The sequence below is a fragment of the Corythoichthys intestinalis genome, chromosome 5 (genome assembly GCF_030265065.1).
Source record: "Corythoichthys intestinalis isolate RoL2023-P3 chromosome 5, ASM3026506v1, whole genome shotgun sequence".
In the NCBI taxonomy this organism is placed as follows: Eukaryota; Metazoa; Chordata; class Actinopteri; order Syngnathiformes; family Syngnathidae; genus Corythoichthys; species Corythoichthys intestinalis.
The window spans coordinates 472072-489157 of NC_080399.1; the positions used below are offsets into that span (position 1 = coordinate 472072).

The window sequence follows — 17086 nt, forward strand, 5'->3', positions numbered from 1 at the left end:
GTACCGGTATGCATTCGTTGTACAAAAAAGACACTATTTTCAACTTTGATGATAATAAGGGACAAAGCATGTCCCTTGAAAGCGCAATAAGGGACTTGTACTTTTTTTTTCTCGGAATACCGGACGATTCCGTTTTTCAAGGGACAATTGAAAATCAACAGGTCTGAGGACGGCCATGTTGGTAGGGGGCGACATTCAATTTTATAGACATTAAAAATGAAGTCATAACGATCTCATTTCTCAACCAAAGATTATTTTCTCAACGTCAAAGCGTCTGCTTTTTACTCGTTGTCTGCTAAAAGTTTTGTTGGTCAGCTGCCGACCTCAAATGGATTGGGCATCGACAAGTGATAAACTGAAATTGAAATTCACAGTAGAAGGATGATGGGACGCCACATGATTGGTCAAATATAACCACGACACTGAAAGGAAAAAAACCCAAAAAACAAATATATATATATATTTTAAAATGATGTTGCATCAAAAATAGTATTGATATGGAGTTGAGAATGTAGAGTAGTGGTACACGCATACAGTCTTGGAGCCAAAGCAGGCGTGAACAGACGGAAGTGTGAAAAAATGTCCTGTGGCCAGCACAAATCCCTTTCTGGAATGTTATGTTCCAATCATAAAGTGCAGGTATGAGGCTCGACGATGGAAATCATTCAGTAGCGACCGCAATTATCCTTTCTTTTCCCTCCGCTTTTATTGGTCGTCACACTTTTCCATAGCGCTTGAATGTTGGTGTTAAGAGTACGTGGCTCATTTTGGAGATGCAAAACAAAGCTCCCTCCCTCCCTACCCACATATAATATTGCTATTTTTCTTTCCGTCCATTTTTTCATCAGCCCGCACGTCGCGTTGACTGATTGACACCTTTCCAAAAGTTCCAAAAAATTCACTTTTTTTTCTTTTATGCCCAGAACATTCATGTTAGCATTAAAACATTTTTTGGGGGGTGGAGCAAAAATGAATTTGAAATACTCAAAATCCTATTTTGACCATCCACTGATACATTCAAAAAAGAAATCACAAAACAAATGTGATCAGCCTGTTTTTGGCAAATATGGACAGTCGTATGAAAATGTATCTGAATCTTTTGGAATTTTTCCCATTTCTGCATCAAATGTGATCTGATCTTTGTCAAAATCACACAGATGAAAAAACTAACCAAACCCACGTGAACATTTATTGGTCTTCATATTTTAATGAGGATAGTATACAAACAATGACAGAAAGGGGAAAAATAATTACGTGAACTATCACATTTAATATTTTGTGGCCCCTCCTTTGGCAGCAATAACCTTAACCAGACGCTTCCTGTAGTGCACATCAATCAAGATTAATCTTGGCCCATTCTTCTCTACAAAAGCGCTGTGGTTCAGTCAGATTCCTGGGATGAATCGCTGTCTTTAGGTCATGGCACAGCACCTCAATGGGGTTCAAGTCTGGACTTTGACTTGGCCACTCCAGAATGTGTATTTTGTTCTTCTGAAGTGGATTTACTTCTGTGTTTTGGATCATTGTCTTGGGAAGTCTGGGCATCCCTGTTAAAGCTGCTGCCCCCGCGACCCGACCCCGAAGCAAGCGGAAGATGATGGATGGATGGACCCTGAAATGCCCCCAAATCAACAGGAAATGACATATCAAGAGGAAGTCAACAGGGAGTGAGCCAGAATTCCTGCCAAATCAACAGAAAGTGGCACAGAGTTGCCCAAAAATCAACAGAAAGTGATCCGGATGAAGAGGAAGCGGCCTGGAAATGATTGGTTCATATGCTAGCAGCCCTCCATGTTCAAACGGATTGGACATCTATTGCCGTCAATGAGTTAAGGATACATGACCTGTGGAAAGCTCGGCCCCTAGGAAAAGTAGTTTGACCCTTCTCACATCCGATTTGTTGAACTGGCTATTGTACGACTTAAATAATCTTGTTGTTCTTTCTCCATTGGGGCAGGACCACGACTACCTCAACGGCAGGAAGAGGGGGGCGTCCAGGAGAGCGAGCAGGGAGCTCCCGCTCGTCAAGCTTCTTAACATTTCCGTCACCCTGTCCCCTTTCCTGAGCGTGGACAGCGCGCCGTTCCGAGCGTCGCTGGCGGACGGCGCCGCCGAGGCCTTCTGGCTCGCTCTCCCCTCGCCGCCTCGCGGGCAGCCGGTGAGCCTCGTTCTCGCGTTCGTTCGCCGCCGACCCTCCGACTTCAAACGGAAGTAAAGCTAGCCAAATAAGCTACTTCTGAATTCATTTGAATGTCAACGCATTGACTTTGATGATGCCACTTTAAATGGATTGGATGTCTAGCGCCATCCGCGGCAGCTAATGAGTCAAGGGTTCACTCTTGTCGATTTTGAATCACTTCCTGTTGACTCTGGGCAATGAGGTCTTGTTACGACTCGATTTGAATGTCAATGTATCGACATCGATGGGAATGTGACCTCGTGGCGGGCGGCCATCTTGGTAGGGGCGTCTTTTTGAATGCTACTGCCGTCAATTGAAGCGAGTTCATCGCTTGTGAACGTCTAATACATTTGAACCAAGAGGCTTCGGCAGCGATTGAACGTTTGCCCGCTGGCTACCGGCCCTCCCGCTTCAAATGGATTGGACGTCAACGGCAGCAAATGAGTCCAGGCTCAATTCCGCTAAATAGGAATCGACCCTGTTGATTTCGGATCACTTCCTGTTGATTTGGGGTTGAGTGATAACATGATTTCAATGTCAATTCACTGACTTTAATCGGAAGGTCGCCCCTACCAACATGGCTGCCGGCCCTGCCACTTTAAGTCGATTGGATTTCAAGCAGCATCCGTGGCAGCTAATGAGTCAAGGGTTAATTCTTGTTGGTTTTGGATCACTTCCTATCAATATCGGGGCATCTCAGATCTCTTCCTTTTGATTTTGGGTCTAGTTATGATTTGATCTTAATGTCAATGCATTGAATTGGATGGGAATGTGGCTTCGTGGCGGTCATCTTGGTAGGGGCGTCTTTTTGAATACTACTGCCGTCAGATGAAATGAGTTCATCACTTGTGAACGTCTTATACATTTGAAGTAAGAGGGTTCGGCAACGATTGAACATTCGTCCGCTTCAAATGGATTGGACGTCAACGGCAGCCAATGATTCCAGGGTCAAAAGCTGTTAATATCTACAGGTCGCACCCTGGAAAATTTCAGTCGAGTTATGACGTGATTTCAATGTCGACGCATCGACTTTGACAGGAACGTTGCCTCGGGGCGGCCATGTTGGTAGGGGCGACGAAAGGGCTTTTCAAGCCGCCCGTTAAAATGAGATTTATCTCAAAGGTCCCCCTGATGACTCGATGGCGAGGGAAATTCTGCGTCAAGCTGAACGTCAGCGACCCGGGAGCGGTCGCCTGGTTCCTGGACAGAGTGGCGTCCCTGCGGGCCCACTTGGGAATGGAGTACATCCTGCTGGAGGGCGGGGAGAGAAACGTCTTCGAGGAGACGCGGCGGCCGCCGCCGGGCTTTCCGGGCGGCGACGCCTACATCGGCCTGCTGGCCGACGTGGCCGCCAGAATGGGGGACTCCACCGTGGTGTCGGCGGGGACCAGGTGCGCCGGCTCTCGTCCGTCGGTTCCCACGCGCCGCTTATTCCCGTCCGCTCGCTCGCTCGCCGGCGCAGGTCCAGCCACAAGCCGGTCTACGTGATGATGACCCCTCTGCGTTCGGACTGGAGTCAAATGGGCCTGAAGGGCATCATTCCCTCTCTGCTGCACCACACAGTGCTGGGATACAACTTCCTCATTCCCGACGCAGTAGGTAAGCAAGTAGCATCTTCCAATAGGGTCGGGTATGTGTTCGGTACCGCTTCCGACAGACCGCCGGGATCTAAAAACCAACATTTCCGCACCTCCTTCTGGATTTCTGCTTTTACCCCACCCACCCGCTTTTTCTGTAGATAAGTCTGTGGCACTTCCTGTTGATTTACGGGCCATTCCGGAAGGTTTTTTCAGACAAAAAATAATGACCACCAACGGAGATTTTTTTGCAGGTCCGTGTGGAAAATCAATAGGAGCGAACGGAAACGTTGTTGTGGGAGTCGAATGCCACAGGGGCGGAGCTTTGGGGGGGGGGGGGGGGGTCAGCCCGGGCACCTGGGCCCGGCCTATTTGTGTCTTTATTATTCAATCAAAAAAAAAAAGGCCACTTTAATAAAAATAAATAAATGTGTTTGAATGCAAAAATACATTTGAAACTCAAAAAAATGCATTTGAAAACTATTTTTCTTTTTTTTTTCTTTTTATTTTTTTCCAACTTTTTTGATTGAAGTAATGTTGTTTTGCGTTTGGGCCACATTTTGGCTAGGATATTTGTGTCTTTATTATTCAATCAAAGTATAAGTCCATTCAAACAAAGAAAAACTATTTTCAAAAGAAAAATCACTTCAATCAAAAAAAAAAAAAAAACATTTCAATCATAGAAAAAAAGTTTTTGATTGCGAAAAAAATATTTGAGACAAAAAAAAACACGTTTTTTTTCCTTGAAAATGTTTTGTATGATTGAAACAATACTTTTTGTGTTCCGGCCATTTTACGGGTAGGACATTTGTGTCAAAATCATTCAAAAAAAGTTGCTTCAATCAAAAAAAAAAAACCATTTTTCAATCAAAGAAAAAATCAATTTGCAAAAATAAAATTGCCCTCCCCTAAATGAAAAAATATATTGTTTTATAAATATTATTTTTATTTGAATGTTTTTTTTTTTTTTTTAATTGACTTTTTTTTAAGTGCAGAACGTTTTGTACAACCTTTTTTTGATTGAGGACGAAAAGTTTTGAAAGCACTTTTTTCCCAGCAGGGCTGAGAACAAAAGTGGTATTTGCCATGTGGCAAAATAGATTTTGCCATGTGTCATTTTTTTGCCATGTGGCAAAATTGATTTTGGATTGTGGCATTTTTTTGAGGAGGCCATGTGGCCAAAATGGATTTTATTCTCATCACCCCTGAGCCCTATTTACATTTGTTTCGTCATGTGAGGCCATTGAAAATGTAAATTTTTGGCAGAATTGTACGTTATTGCCAAAAACTGGCTTTAGTGTGCCTTCATTTCTTGGTGTTATACTTATATAGCGCTTTTCCACCTTTCAAGGCACTCAAAGCGCTTAACACTATCTCGCCATCTACCTACTGGTGACGCAGCACCAGGAGCAACGTGGGGTTCAGTATCTTGCTCAAGGACACTTAGACGAGTTTATCAGGGTGGAGAATCGCACCCACAACCTCTGGTTTTGGGGGACAACTACTCTACCACTGAGCCACGCCACCCCAGAATTAAGTGAATGGGACAGAAACTTAAGATGAGTCGCATTGTCAAAATGTTGTTTTTGCCATTGGCAATTAAGGAATCTGACCTTTTAGCCAGATCGCCGGGATCACGCCAGCCGAACCGCCGGACCCGCGCTGGCGCAGACCCAACGAAGCGGGCCGGCGAGATCCAGGCCAACGGGCCGAGCTCCGCGTACTCACCTTAGTCTTAACCCCTTGAACTGACTCCCATTTTGAAAGCTGGAAAAAGGCTTCGAAGCACAAGTTGACGATTTATTCAGGTCGACAGCGATCGGTGACAGCACAGTGGGTCCAGGCGAGGATTCGGGGTCACCATATCACAAGTCAACAAAAGATTCCAGCGAAAAATGACAATGCTTAGTTAAACATTCAGTCTTTTGAAGGCTCTCGCGGGGGCAGGCCGTGGGCAGGAAGGAGGGTGTGTTTAGGATAATCTATCGCAGTTTGGGCCATTTAGTTTGTGCGTCACAGTTGCTGAGTCACTCTTACTGGCGCAACCGCAGTGGGAGATTTTGCCCGCCTCAGCGTCAAAGGGGCTCTTGGAGTCATGTTATCAGTTGGATATCAGGCGTTCTCTGGTGTTCCTTGTGTTGGGGCAGGGCGTCCCGCCATTTGTTCTGGACTGTCCGGAAGAACGGACGTGGAGACGTGGGATTGTAGATATCTTGCCTATCGCCTGGGAGTCAGCGTCAATCTTGCTCAGTCAGCTGCATGACGCACACGTTGGGCATCCGTGATAAGAAGGCATCATGTATCTCTTATGGCCTATATTCTGCTTGTTTTCCTTAAACTATAAGTGAGTAATACAAACAGTCTATTGGTAAATGCGAGAAAAGATACTATGAATGGTGTTTTGTTTTTGTTTTTTGGGTGGTCAAAAATAAACAAAACGTGTTTTTGTCCAAAGAGAGGCGGGCAGTGTCACCTCAATTTTTGGAACCTTTCCAAGTCTGAATGATGGCAATTGCTTAAAAATGTCTTTTGCTCAGAATGATAGTATTGCTCTTTGCCTTCTCCACAGGCGGCTCTCTATCTGGAGACATGGTGACGGATGAGGAGTTGTACATCCGTTGGCTGGAGATTGTGTCCTTCCTGCCCGTCCTCAGCTTCCATACGCCGCCGTGGGTCTGCGGAGAGGACCGGGTCAGTGCCTCATCCGCCTCCCTCGCGCTAGTCCATTGGCCCTCCCGGTCTAAACGGATTGGCCATTTAAGACCTCTGTGAAGTTGATGCAAATTTCTAGCAAAATGATGTCAATCACTTGTGCTGCTATTGTTTTTAAGATATGAACCATTTTTTTCCTAGGTCAACCAGCCCCTCATTTTGATTCAAAATGGCTAAATATCTTTTTTTCCTGTAAAATTTTTTGTTTGTGCCGTCATCGTTTTTGAAATATTGAGATATTAATTTCGATTGATGAGGTCAATCGCAGCCCCTCGCTCGCATTTAACGGAGTGTACCAATTCAATAACAGAGAGGTGTCCCAACAACTAGCACAAACAAATGACGCCACTTTGGGTCCATTTTGCAGTAAATGAGGGGCTGCCAGTCACGTCATCACTCCAAATTGATATCTAAAGCCCCCAAGTTTTTACCGTCACAGGCAGAATAATCTGCGTCTGGCCCGGAGTGGCTAATCGGCAGGACCGGGACAAATCTCGGCGGACCGGCCTGACGTCTGGTCAGGTTCGAGGGCCTGTTTTAATAAATAACACAAACCCCCTTTGACGCCGTTGATGTTTTTTGACTCACGATAAATCATGGCCCTTCCCGCACTCCGTAGTTTAGAATTCAAGACAACGTGCGGCGCGCTCCGATAACGGTCGGCTCTGGAAGACAGTGGCATCTTGCTGCTGACTTAATTCTGGTAAAACTTCATTTGGGGTTTTAATGGCCAAAATGGGGCACTTTGAGGCAGCGTGACGAGCGCGCGCCCAGCTGGCCGCTTGGCACGACCCATTACGGTTTTCGAGCATTTTTGGATGAACTTCCCGGCGCGTTGGGCAGCTAATTTGCATGCCTGAGACACACTATGGGCGGGCAGGAGCGCACAGAGGATTGGGGTGAAGTCCCAGAGTCTGGCAATTTTGGCTTTTTTAGCCCAAAATGTGGCCCTCTGAGGCGTACTGTGGCATTTCTAGTCATTTATTGAGCTGCAACGCACAGATAAACTGTGAATGAACGTGTAGAATGAAAGAATGAGAACTTCCAGGCGCTTCTGTCACATTCACCCAAAGCTCACGATTTACCTATCCTAATCCTTCAATATGCTTGGTCGTGATATAAGGTGGGCCGGTCTATGGCGTGAAACTCCAGGGATGAAGATAAGTCCTCTTCTGGCCCTTATCTGCATATTGCCTTGTTGACCAAAACAAACACTAAACAAAAATGGCAGCGACACTTGGCCCTTGAGGATTACATTTGGCCACTTCTTGGCCCCAGTTCTAGGAAAATCCTAGAACCGCCACTGTTGGCAGCCAATCAGATCAGTGTGTGGGCTTCCACTTCTGATCTTATTTTCACTTTCAAAATGTATAGGAGAATAAAAAAAAAAGGTAAATCCAATTTTTGCTGAAACAAGGGAATTCAGATCATATTGGCCAGCGGCACGTACGATATTTTGGCGCCGTCTGCGTTGGCTAGATCTCGTTTGATCTTTAGGAAAGCAAAAGAGGAAATGAAAGATTCCGTTGCGGCAGGTGCTGAACTTAACTCGGATCTACATCGGCAAGCACCAGAGGGACGTGGTGCCGCTGCTGGAGAAATACGCCGAGGAGTGGCGGGAGACGGGCGACCCCATCTATCGGCCCATGTGGTGGCTCGGTCCGCGGGATCCCCTCACCTTCACCATCGACGACCAGTTCCTCATCGGAGACCAGGTAACCCGCCCGTCACCCGGTTGCAAAAAGTTTTTTTTCCCCATTTTCTAGCGTTGCACCGATACCACTTTTTGGCTCCCGATTACGTGCGTTATCAGTTCATACATTTTTTTTCCCTTTAAAGACTAAATGACTCCATACTCCCTTGACTGAAAAGTCATTGCTATCATGGCTTGCTCACCGTTTAACTCGGTGGCCGCCGCTGACGACGCCAGACGTCCAATTCGTTTGTAGTGGGAGGGCTGTCAGCCATTCGCTGCCGCCAGTGCTTCACTTGTAAATCATAAGGTGGCGGAACTCAAAGTACATATGACAGCGCAGGGATGACGAGACGGGCACAGGTCCCGGAACATACGCAGAATATGGTGCTGACAACAACACGCAAAGGCCCATTTGTCATGCTGCATGCTTACAAGCCTCAATTTCAGATCATATCCATGGTATAAATGTTATAACAACAATTTAGGCTGTATTCGGCACAGCACGGGCTATTGCCCACTTAACCACAGGTGGGACTTACAGTACACAGCCAGCAGTTAGTTTCTCAACAGGTCTAACTTGTAAAACATGAAAAAAAAATATCAGAGATTACACAAATCTCCCATTATTATTATTATTTATTATAATAACAGGTGGGTTCGAGGAAGCTCTGATCCCTGACCTGTCGCTGGATGTCCCACATTCTTCTCCGCTCAGTGCGCTCTCCTCTCCTTCTGAATCTTCCTGTAAGCGAGCGTATGTCGCAGTTCCCGCCTTTTGCTCCGGCTGCTCTACCGCGCGAGCCGATGCCAGCGTACTGGCCTGTTGCTCTGGCTATTGGTGGTCCTTTTGGCTGACTGCCAATGCAGATTCTTGACAAGGTGATGATGCTGAAACTTTGGTCCGGTGCTGTTCCAGTGAGATTTACATAGATGACTGCCTGAAGAAGACATCAATATTGCCTCAGTCCTTGGTGATAATGGGGCTGCATGTCAGGCAAATAAGTTTACATTGAAATCTTAGACAGCTTTCTTATCCCTTCAATTGAAAATATGTTTGTCATTTTCCAAGATGACAATGCATCACGCCACAGAGCTAAAACTGTTGAAGCATTCCTCAACCGGTCAATGTCATGGTTTGCAAATAGCCCAGATCTCAACCCTATTGATAACCTGTGGTGGAAATTGAGGGAAAAAAATGTCTCCGACCTGCGAGGATGATCTGGGAGAGTTGAGAGTTGGCACCAAATTGATGAAGAATAGCCATCAAGTCCATGCCTCAGAGACTGCACACCGTCATAAAAGCCGGAGGTGGTGCTACTAAACACTAGAGATGTGTTTTGATTGTTATTTCTTTGTTTGTTTCTCATGATTTCATTTTTTTCCCTCAGAATGGAGCGATTCCATATATATTTCCCTGCACTTGCTCTATAAAATTTACTGACCACCACAATGTTTTTTTATTCATTTCTTTTAGAGTTTCTACATGCTAAAGAGCTGCACTTTTGAACTACTTTACTATTTTTTTCAAGCTTTTTATCGGAGTTTGTTCTGCATGATAAAATGTCTGAGTGTCCATAGCAAAGCAAAATTGGAGATCTTGTTCATGTCTCATTTACATCTCTGAGAAATGAATCAGCAATAATCGAGACCTGAGTGGTTTTCTCAAATGTGTCTCATAGTGAGCATTACATGAGAAGGTCTTGAGAAAAGTTCAACTGGCACGATTTTTCAATAAAGTCTCACAGTTGTCGCCTCTCAAGATCTCACCAAGAGACAACTATGAGTACTTGTGTCGATCTCAAATTATATCTCCTTACTTGGAGTCACGATATTTCTTCAACTTGCCTCAAAGCTGCCTCTTTTACTGATCTCGCAGAGCAACCTCATAAATATTTCTCAATATGATCTCCTTTCAGTCTGCAATTGCTCGTTTTGGGTTTTCAAGATTATTTCATTGTGAGAAAGAGTAGTGTCTGCTTTGACATGTCCAATTCATCTCATGCCAAAATCTGAGAAAATACTATAATTGGTCAAATAATTCAATAACATCTGGTTCATTTGGTTCCATCTCGTTCAATGTAAAAATTAGAAATGTGACCGAAAATTTGGCACCGAAAACTATCGGCCGTTACTAACGCATTATCGGTTTTTTGGTTTCGAAGACCGAAAGTTTACCACAAAATAGTGTAAAGAACCTTAGTCCTCTTGTTGTATGACGTCATCAAAACGGGCAACACGCTGGCTGACGATGTCTCGCTAAAACTACTAGCTCACAGGCAACATGTCTGCAATTGTTTAAACATCAAATATATATAAATTATTAAATGAACCAAAATATAATCAATTTTCTTCATCGCAGCTACATGCTTTCGAAAGTTGCTTTCCCCTGATGTGCCGTGTCACATCGAGCACACGGCATCTGAGCCCGTGCGTGGCTCAGTGGTAGAAAAGTCGGTTCCCCAACCCAGAGGTTGTGAGTTCAACTCTCTGTCAGATGTTGTTGCGTCACCAGCAAGTAGATGAGGATATAGTGTCAAAGTGCTTTGAGTGCCTGAAAGGTGCTGTACAAGTGTAACTCCGTTTCTAATGAAGAGACTTTCTCTTCTCAAATCAATCTCCTTTGTCTCAATGATGTCTTTGCTCATTTTGACTCATCACTTGCTCCTAAGGGTGCTGTTAGGAGCACAAACTCAGAAACAAATAAGCAGAGAATGAGATACATTTGAGATGATCAAATTCGTCTCGCGAGACCAGATTAAGCAACAGATGAGTAGCAAATTTTTGCTATGGGTGAGTGCTCGTCCGAGACTGCTCATTTCAAACTTTTTGCTAGGGGTTGTATGTAGCTATCCAGTGTTAAGATATGGACACCTGCGACTTATAGTTAGGTAGGGTATACATGTGGATTTATTTCTAAAATTTTGTGAAATTTGGACAGTGCGGCGCATAATCAGATGGGCTTTATAGTCCAGCAAATTTTTTCTTTGAGCTAATAAGTTTTTTGTCATCCATTTGTAATTTAGTTTATAGGTATATTCTTTTTGTGGGAATATGCAAACCATTTGTTAAAAGTGTAAAAAAAAGTTAGCATTTTATAGCATTGATAGGCAAGTTAACCAATAGTTCTTTTGTCGTTTTGAGATCCTAATTTATTTCTTTATTTTTATACCGTTTGAGGATAAGCTCCGGTATTTTATTTGCACTTAGTTTGAAGAAACACTCGTGAATTTTGTGTTGGCATTTAATGCTCTTTTGAAAGTGCAGTCTTAGCAAGCCAGCTCCAAAAATTGATTCTACAACGCAGTAAATGCGATGACTGGAACTATTTGATAGACTAGTCAATGACTAAAATAATCGATAGCTGCTATCCTAGAAGATACTACGAAAAGTGACATTTACAAACTGATATCAAGAAACTCAGCTTCATACTAACGTTTTCTATTTTTATCAAAATTCTCATTGACACTACTTCATTGATGGCATCACTGCCGACTCATGTGGCAAGCTTATCCATTGGGGTGGCGGTTGCCCACCCGTGTCGCCCTGGTGGTTCCGCCCCTGCCTACCGGTACTAATATCAACACCGGTATCGGTGCGAGACTATAATTTGGCATGTGGAAAGTTTTGTCCGTCGCGACGCCTGAGCCTTTCTTTGTTTTTGTGTGTCGGCGGCAGGTTCTGGTGGCGCCGGTGGTGGAGAAGGGCGCCCGAGGGAGAGACATTTACTTACCGGACGGGGGCTTCCGGTGGCAGGATGGCCAAAACGGCCAAGTGTTTGACGGCGGGACCTTCCTACGGGACTACCCGGTGCCCTTGGAGGCGGTGGCCGTCTTCTTACGCCACGGATGAATCGCCCCGACTTGCACTTATAAGAGACCGTGGACTCTGCCTCAGTGCCAACACGTACAACTCCGTCTTTACACCTGCACTTTAGCGTCAGACGTGATTTCTCATTCTCTTCCTTTTGGAAAAAAAAAATCAGTTTTACCTCTCGGCCAATTTCAAAGTTTTCGTTTGATCAAAGCTCTGGTGAAATCTGTGCTTTTTTCTTTTTTGCCTAGTAGGAGCCCCTCGCTACCTGGAATGAAGCTTAATCTCTCGAGAAGACCAAATGAAGTGCAATGACATGAAAGAAGGGGCTTTAATCAGCTCGAACTTGAGCGGAGAGGCCCAAAGCTTGGTTTGGCCGCTCCCATTTTCAAAAGCAGGCTTTTACTTGAAATTGTTAGGCCGCGGACGCCCTTCCGCCGCAAAATAAGAAATGCGCTTGCCGCTCGTTGCCGGCGAACTCGAAATGAGAGAAAATTCGGTGGCTGAAAATGGTGGATTTGGACCATTTTTAGCTGTCTCCACGTTTCCGTTTTGGCCAACCAACTTTGAAAACGGCTCATTTTGGCGTCTGACTTAGAGGCCGTTGACATGGTGACGCTCCGAGAATACCACAAATTTCATGTTTGCATTCGAACGATGTCGCGATTCTGCGGGAAAACGATGTCGTATTCATGCCGGGTCCTAGGGGGCAGTGCAGTGCCGTTATACAAGGCGACAGCCAATGGTGCATTTCTTTGACAACCTCCTCAGCCCAGAAGACGATATACCCGGCGTCCACGGCTTTTTTTCTTTCGCTCTAAAAGGCACAAAAACGCAAACGTTAAATATACACCGCTGGCCAAAAGTATTGGCACCCCTGCAATTCTGTCAGAAAATGCTCAATTTCTGCCAGAAAATGATTGCAATTACAAATGCTTTGCTTCATCTATTTTGCTAGCAATGGAAAAAAACACAAAACAGAATGGGGGGAAAAAATGAAATCATTATCATTTTACACAAAACTCTGAAGATGGGCCAGGCAAAAGTATTGGCACCCTTTGAAAAATCATGTGGTGCTTCTCTAATTTGTGTCATTAACAGCACCTGTTTACCTGTGGCGGCGATCAGTAATCACACTTGCGGCCAGTTAAAATGGATTAAAGTTGACTCAACCTCTGTCCCGTGTCCTTGTGTGTGCCACATGGAGCATGGAGAAAAGAAAGAGGACCAAAGAACTGTCTGAGGACTTGACTGTGAGGAAGCCTGGGCCATCTCAAGGCTACAAGTCCATCTCCAAAGACCAGAATGTTCCTGTGTCTACCGTGCGCAGTGTCATTAATAAGTGTAAAGCCCACGGCACTGTGGCTCACCTCCCTAGATATGGACGGAAAAGAAAAATTGACAAGAGATTTCAACCAAAGAATGTGTGGATGGTGGATCAAGAACCTCGACTAACATCCAAACAACTTCGAGCTGTCCCGCATTCAGAGGGTACGACAGTGTCAACCCGTACTATTCGTCGGTGTCTGAATAAAAAGGGACTCTATAGTAGGATACTCAGGAAGACCACACTTCTGACCCAGAGACGTATAAAACCCAGGCTGGAGTTTGCCAAAACTCACCTGAGAACATTTTGGAAGAATGTTCTCCAGTCACATGAGACCAAAGTAGAGCTTTTTGGGAAAAGGCATCAACATAGAGTTTACAGGAAAAAAACGAGGCCGGTCCCCACAGTCAAACATGGCGGAGGTTCCCCGAGGTTTGGGGTTGCTTTGCTGCCTCTGGCACTGGACTGCTTGACCATGTGCATGACATTGTGAAATAAATGAAGATACTAATACCAAAGCATTTGTAATTGCAATCATTTTCTGGGAGAAATTGAGCATGATCTGACAGAATTGCAGGGGCGCCAATATTTTTGGCCAGCAGTGTATTTCAATCCAAAATATGATACAGTCAGTTAAAGCTGACATTCTGCCATGTTTTGAATGTTTAATAGCAGCGCTGCGCACATCCAAAGTGACGTGTGCGAGCGCCGACGTCATCGGAGCGACGTTTCCGCCGTCACCGTGTAAAGGTGGAACCGCGACACGACCGGTGCGATGGCGTCCCCGTGTAAACGGCCCCGTGAAGTAGTACTTTTCCACTCATGAAATGTTGCTTCAAGCGCTTCACGTAGGGTGGCCATCAGTCCCAGATTGAGCGGGGGGGGGGGGAATTTAGGAAGTTCTGATTGGTACTGAACCAGTCAGAACTTCCTAAATTCCGGGTTGTCCCGCCCATTCAGTGATAGGTGTAGTTGTGCATTAACCGTGTGCGGTGTACAATCAGTTGAAAAATCTAATCAGTTCTTCTGATGCAATTCCACCGACCGGTTCGTCACGAGCTGAGGTCCGATCCGTTTGAAGCGGGCGGCCGAAAGTTCCCCGGCGGGCGAGGGTTCGGACATCCGGCGCCGAGTAAATAGCGGATGCCTGCACGTCGGCAAAATAATCCGTTGAGAAATTGGGACTGGATTTGAATGTCAACGCATTGACTTTGAAGGAAACGTCGCCACGTTGGTTGAGGCGGAGAAGGGTCTTTTCACGCCTCTGCTGTGCAGTTTATCACTGGACGTCCAATCCATTCAAAGCGGGAGGGTCGGCAGCCAATTGTTCAGCCTCAAATGGATCGGATGTGGGAGTGAGGGAGGGTTTTCAATGGCAGCCAATCAGTTAAGGCTCAATGTCAGCGCGTCGACTTTGACGGGAACGTGGCCTCGAGGCGGCCATGCTGGTAGGGCCGTGAAAGTTCTTTTCATGCTTAATAATAATAATACCTCAAACTTATATAGCGCTTTTTTGGACACTCAAAGACGCTTTACATAACATAACACAAAGACAAAATTAAGAATTAAGAGGTGGGAAAAGCTAGTTTGAACAGGTGGGTTTTTAGGAGTGATTTGAAGTTTTGTAATGAGTCCGAGTTCCTGATGGGTTTTGGGAGTGAGTTCCAGAGTGAGGGAGCAGCAGCGGCGAAGGCTCGGTTCTGCCATAAAAACCGAAATGATTTCATCGCAAGTAGACGTCCGATGCGTTTGAAGCGGGAGGCCAACGAACGTTCCTTCCTTCCGCCCACTTCCAACGGATCGGAGGTCGAGCGGTGTCTGACCAAGCTACGGTAGTCAAGTGAGTATGCGGTCATGTGGTATTAAAGGAGGAAAAAAAATCAATAGCATTGTTACTGTACCGGCCTCAAAACAGCCAAAAAGTGGTCCCGATTGCAATCCTATTGAAAACGTAATCCACTTGTAATACGATTGTACTTTGGCGGAAGGGGACAACTCAGGTCTACTGAAGCTTCTTACTCAAGCAGGCGAGCGACGTCTTAGCGCCACAAACACGTCTTAATCTCTCTTCCGTCCCAATGAATGTAGAAAGTAACTGTGATTTCTCAGCCGTGTTTTTCTTTCTTTCTCTTCTGTTCATCGGCGAAACAAGAATGATTCTTTTGCAAATAAAGTTTACATTTTCCTACGAGCTCCCGTCTCAAGTTTGGAATTGACCCTTCCGCCGCCAGCGGTTTATCACGTCCAATCCAGGGGCGCTGCCAGGCATTTTGGGCCCCATGAAAAGATATCACTTTGGGCCCCACAACCAGTGGCGGGACAGACACACACACACACACACATTTAGAGTATCAACTACGTCATTTCCTGCATTCTGGTGAATCTTTACACACTCATTTGTAAAATTTCTGCATTCATTTAAGATGAAAATATGTAAACATGCAGCGTATAGACTGATATCATCTATAAGAAATGTACTGAAGGCCATCTTTTACAATCTAAATATATTTTTATCAGAAATATTCTCAAAGCAAATACCATAATAGATGACTTTGAATAAATGTTTTGTTTGAACTTAAATTTACTAGAGTCAAGGGCCTAAGTTTGCATAGGGACGGTTGGGACAAAACACTAGCAAACTTTTCAGGATGCTTAAATTGTCCCCACCAACTTTTAAGCAACCTTATTTGCGTTATGTAATGACTTCAGTTTTATAGGTTATTTATATTGTCTTCCAATATGTTTTAATTGTTGTAATTGACGCCGCCATTATTAAGTGAATTATTATGTTTAGATTTGCATGTACATCTTTTCACTTGCTGAATGTGCCGGTCCATTTTTTCCCCCTTAAACGCACTTTTGATTGGCTGATGATTTAACCCTCACACACACCCAAATTAGATATTAGAAGTTTTTTTTTTTCAGCCAGCAGCAGCAGCAGCAGCCACTGTTAGAAATGTAAAAAGACATCATTGTTTTGGAACTGGTCGATCGTGATCAACGTCATGAGCGCCCCTGTTTTAGTATATCAATGAATTAGGTTCATATTTGTGAGAAATGTAGCCCTGAACCCCGTTCACCCAATCTGTTTGGTATTATTAATGTCCCATCCTGAGCAAAAAGTGTACATGCAGGTTATGCTGTAATATCGTCCCTATCGATGTTGAGACCAAACCTAGGCCCTTGACTACAGTATACAACCGTTTAAGTATGAAGAGATTGCTAAGGATTTGCCTGCTGTCGTAGCGGCTGATGTTGTCGAGTCTGTCGCCGTGCTCGTGTCTCTCGTAAAGCTCTAGTATCTCGTGACTCGGACGGAAAGGCGGACGGCTAAATAGTTCCCCCCAGGAACACAACACGCCCCGCACAAGTTCCCTAGGTGAATTCTGTTATAATGTAGTGGTCACTACGCTGGACTGATTAAATGTACGCTAAAAGTGGAGCAAACACTAGCTAGCAAACAATGACAGTATTTCATGATGGAGTTGGCTTAGCCTCATCTGGAAACTGGCGATCTCCACCATAGGCGACAGCTCCGAAGCCAGGTCCCTTGTTAACAAACTAAATTCAATTGATGACAAACTAAATTCAATAAATTCTTGACAAACTGGATTCAAGAAAATTTCCACACCAACTTTCAACATCTGTAGGATACCAAAACAAATGGCATCATGATTTGGAATGTATGTTTTTGAATAGGTGCATGTTGCTCATTGAGGCTGGGAAAGTGAGCTGGGACCTCGGGTTGATTTTCAGCACTACACTGACACAAGACACCAACCTTC

The 17086-nt window shown here is 44.8% G+C and overlaps 1 protein-coding gene across 2 annotated transcripts in view; it reads left to right on the forward strand.

Moving 5' to 3' along the window:
* si:ch211-236l14.4 (SITS-binding protein) overlaps positions 1–14772 on the forward strand; it is a 41344-nt gene extending 26572 nt beyond the window's left edge. The window contains exons 5-10 of one of the 2 annotated variants that reach the window (XM_057835827.1): positions 1958–2158; positions 3302–3570; positions 3642–3778; positions 6326–6447; positions 8004–8183; positions 11840–14772. In XM_057835827.1, coding sequence (XP_057691810.1) covers positions 1958–2158; positions 3302–3570; positions 3642–3778; positions 6326–6447; positions 8004–8183; positions 11840–12013 — 1083 coding nt within the window. In that variant the 3' untranslated portion in view covers positions 12014–14772. The remainder of the gene's footprint in view (positions 1–1957; positions 2159–3301; positions 3571–3641; positions 3779–6325; positions 6448–8003; positions 8184–11839) is intronic. The other variant, XM_057835828.1, reaches the window with a different exon arrangement.
* Positions 14773–17086: the final 2314 nt, after the last annotated feature.